This window comes from Otolemur garnettii, unplaced genomic scaffold, assembly GCF_000181295.1.
Source record: "Otolemur garnettii isolate 467f Iridium unplaced genomic scaffold, OtoGar3 scaffold00388, whole genome shotgun sequence".
Lineage (NCBI taxonomy): Eukaryota > Metazoa > Chordata > Mammalia > Primates > Galagidae > Otolemur > Otolemur garnettii.
In genome coordinates, this window is record NW_003852783.1 from 55,140 (window position 1) to 59,407 (window position 4,268).

At 47.8% G+C, this 4,268-nt stretch overlaps 1 protein-coding gene across 1 annotated transcript in view; it reads right to left on the bottom strand.

The window, feature by feature from the left end:
• The window catches only part of LOC100941651 (adhesion G protein-coupled receptor E1-like), a gene marked incomplete at its 3' end in the record, with an annotated part of 59,659 nt that overhangs the window by 35,879 nt on the left and 19,512 nt on the right, over positions 1 to 4,268 (bottom strand). The window contains exons 4-5 of the mRNA XM_023509131.1: positions 1,947 to 1,987; positions 1,299 to 1,434 (exon numbers count right to left, since the gene is read on the bottom strand). Coding sequence (XP_023364899.1) covers positions 1,299 to 1,434; positions 1,947 to 1,987 — 177 coding nt within the window. The remainder of the gene's footprint in view (positions 1 to 1,298; positions 1,435 to 1,946; positions 1,988 to 4,268) is intronic.

Genomic DNA, 4,268 nt, shown 5'->3' on the forward strand with positions numbered 1-4,268 from the left:
TTTTTTTTTTTTTTGGCTGGGGCTGGGTTTGAACCAGCCACCTCCAGCATATGGGGCTAGTGCCCCACCCCTTTGAGCCACAGGCACCGCCTGACACTGAATTCTTAAAGGCCTTGCAGTGCCCTGAGCAATAGGCACATGAGGAAAATATTTTTTTCTGATGCTTGGTCTTTCACTCAAGTTCCTGACACATACCTTCTAGGACTTTTGATATGCCCTGAGTATGAGGAGCATGTGACTTAAATCCTAAATGCCTTGGAATTTCCCGGGTTATAGTATCAACATCTATTCTATTGAGATGACTCTTCACTAGCTTCTAATGGCTAAGAATGAGTGTTGGTTACCAGGGAAAACAGCCCTGAGATTAGGGATTAGAACTTTAATTTCCACCCCACACCACCTGTAGGGAGGGAGGAGAGGCAGAATGTTAGGTTGATACCAATGGCCAATACTGTAATCAAGTATGCTAAGTAATGAAGCCTTCATCAAAATCCAGAAGAACGTGGCTCCCAGAACTTCTAGGTAGCTGAAAATTTGAAGATACCTGTGATGTGACAGACCTAAACAGGGTTTGCAAGCCCCACATTACCCTCTTCATGCCTGGTTCTGTGAGTGGCTTCCATCTGGCTGGTCATCTGGATCTTTTGTAATATCTTTTATAATAAATGGATAATTACAAGTGAAGAGCTTTCCTGAGTTCAGTGAGAAACTTCATCAAACCCATGAGGGGGAGGTTTGATTTAAAGCTGGTTGCTCAGATATACAGGCTACAACTTGGCAGGGACTGGCAATTGGCATGTGAAATGAAGGCACTATTGTGGGATCCAGCCCTCAATATGAGATCTGACACTATCTCCAGGTAGATAATGTCAGAATTGAACTACTGGACACCCAGCTGATATCTGCTAGAGAACTTCTTGTTTAAGGTGGAAGGAAAAAAATCCACACATATTTTGATGACCAAAGATGGTGAATTCTGTGTGGTTTTGACTATGCGGGAGTAGAGTAGGAAAATAACCCAAAATGTTTTCCTTTTCACCAGTAATGGTAAGATATGTTCTTAAGGGTATGTTCTTAAGTGATTTTTACCATGCTAAGAGAAGCCGTGATGGGGAAAAGAGCTGGTTTATTTTCTTGTTACTTGAATTTCTATTTTTGAAAGCAGAGGTCTACTTGTGTAACATTAGAATGGAAGACTAATTCTGGGAACTGATTGATTTTCTCATTCATAGGCCCTTCCAATTCAGTAACCCAGATCTGTCTGTAGAGGTGACTAGAGTCCATGCCACATCTCTTACCTATATCAAACTCAGCATTTTGTGGTTTTCCTGGAGAAGCGGACATCACATTCAAGACACTCAATTCTACTCTCTGGAGTAGACGTGTAGCCTTTCCAGCAAAGGCCCTTTTGCTTCTGGTCTTCCTCAGATGTTCCTATCAAAGAATTAAAGCTAATTAGATAGAGTTTCTCTGAAATTTCAGAAAGATAGAATATGCATAAATGTGGTAGGGGTAAGCCCAGAAGTCAGTATTTATTAAGGTGGTATTAGGTGGGAGGGCATGAGATTCTAGACACCGACTCAGGTCTTTCAATGACATCTGAGGCATTGTCACTCTTTCCCAGAGTGTCTTAATTTCCACTGACATCTGAGACCAGTCAATTCTTGGTTGTGGGAGCCTGTCCTGGGCATTGTGGGATATTGAGCTTTGTCTCAGGTCTTTATTCACTAGGTATCAGTTTCAAACCTTCCCTCCACAAGTAAAGTTATAACAACAAAAAGTGTCCCCAGTTATTCACAGATGACCCTTGGCATAGAGCACAATGTCACCCCAGATGAGAACTACTTTACCCTAAAACTACAGAGAACCCTGTGAATGTTACAGCAGGAGAATGATGTGGTAAGATAAACCTGCTGTTTCCCAAACCAAGGCCTCACCCCACTTACCTGAATCATCACTTGTGTCTGTGTCTCTTCAATGCTCTTTACTGTGGGAGGGAAGTAGTCATTAAATGAGGTCTAGGAGAAAATCCACCCTGGTCACACCACTTCTTCCAATCACCTTCAACTTGGGTCTTTCCTAGATGCTTCTGCAGACCACCCTAATTCCCCTCTAAGAAATCCAAAATGTATTCATAGTAGGATTGCAGAAGGAAATTAGAATGTGGCCTCCAGATTGAAACTTCAGTCAACAGTATTTATTGATAATCTAGTAAAAACCAGACATGATGCTAAACCACATGGATATAGGTTAGTGAAAGAGACCAAGGTGTCCTCCTGTGGAGTTTGCAGTCTGCAAGGAAAGGCAGCAAGCAAATAATTACAAATAAATCACCGAGTGATTAGAAATTATGATCTTAATAAATAGGACTCAATGACATGGGGAGAGACAGCAGAGGGCCCCAACACATCAGGGTTGCATGGAAGGTTAATTAACTTACTACTATAGAAGCAGTTGTACACACAGGACATCTACACTACCTCATTTAAGGGAATGCAGAAGGTTCTATAATAAGCTTATCTAGCATAATAGCTGAGATTTACTGAGCCTTCCTAGGTACTAAGGACTACATATTTTACATGATTAATATAATCAAAGTATAGGTGAGAGGGGGAGTGGTCAAGATGGCTGACAGGCACCAGTCTCCGACAGAAGCTCCTGCTCAGAAGAAAGGATAAAGTCCGGAGAAACACCCAACAAAATCGAAAACTGGGAGCCCAGTTGAGAGAGAAGAGTGATACCGGCAGGACACCTCTTCTGAGACAGACAGAGACTTCTAGAGGACGCTCCACAGGTACATAAATCTCTCCAAAGGAATAGCGCCCAGCCCCTCCCTCAAGAAAGGTGTGCTTTTCCTTTGTTTCCTCTTCAACCGCTCCTCCGAGTCTCCTACAGGCCACCGATAAACTGAGGACCTATTCTCTCACTCCATGAGTGAGAGCCGCCAACAGGGAAGTTTACTACCCTGGAGGAACCCAGTTGAGACTGGGAACACCCTCCCCCAGGCAGAAAAGTGAAACTGGTGTTCGTGCTGCCATTTTGAGTTTCCAGTCCACTCTCCCTCCCCTTGCCCACTGGGATGGGGAGAGGAGAGCCAGGAACGACATCCACCCACCCTTCCAAGAGCAATCCCCTGTCCCAGTCCTTCACCAGGAGAACTCCTTGATCCACAGTTTCAGTGTGCAGACGGACCCCCCTCAGTCAGCGCATTCTGTGCTCAGCTGTCTCCCCGGCTGCTATCTGCACTTCCTGAGACCTTGGTGCCGGTGACCGGGACTGATGCTGAACAGGGAGGGCTGCACACCCCACCAGGCCTCGCCTCTGGGGCTTTGGTGGCCCTTGACAGTGATAGACTTCTGCTAGATCGGGTCACTGAGCTGCGCCAACCTCCCGGAGCCCTGCTGGCCCGCGGCTTCCATTGACTCCTGGTAGAGCAACCACGCGCTTGCCTCCTGGGGCTCCCTGGCCCTGGATCACCACCAGCCCCTGCCTAAGAGGGTCGTGCTGTCCCGCCAATCGCGCTTCAGCCTCCAGGGCTTTGGTGACCAGGGAAGGCAGTCTCGTGCCCACCTCCCAGGGTCTTGTCAGCTGGCAGTCGCCAGCAACTCCGGCGGGGAAAGGTTGAGCCATCCAGCCAGTGGCACGTGTGCCGCCTCTGGGGTTTGGCGAATTGCGACAGCAGCTGACTTCTGCTGGGGCAGGTCACGCAGACCTGTGCCTGCCTCCTGGGACCTCCTAGCGCACGATCACTGTGACCTCTCACCGGAGTGAGCTGTGCCATCCCGCCAGGGCAGGTCGTGCACCCTTCTCACCGGGCCTTGCCAGCTTGCTGTCGCCAGCAGCTCCTGCCTGGGAGGGTCGCGCCATCCCGTCAGTGGTGCACCTGTCTCTGGGGCTTTGGTAGCCAGCAAGGACAACTGACTTCTGCTGGGGCAGGTTGCGCCTGCCTCCCAGGGCCTTGACGGCTACACTGACTCCTGTAGGGGTGGGCTGCATCACCCCACCTGCTGACCCTGCCTCCTGGGGTCTTGCCGGGTTGTACCCAGGAGAAAACTAGAAGAATTCACTGGCAGAACGGTTTTAGGGACGGTTTCCGAAAGGTGCAAATTCAACATGAGACGGAATCAGCGGAAAAACTCTGGCAACCAGAATAACCAGAGTAGATTAACGTCCCCAAAGAAGGATGGAGTAGACACAATGGAAGACCCACTACATAAACAGATATCTGAAATGTCAGAAATTGAGTTCAGAATCTGGATAGGGAGTAA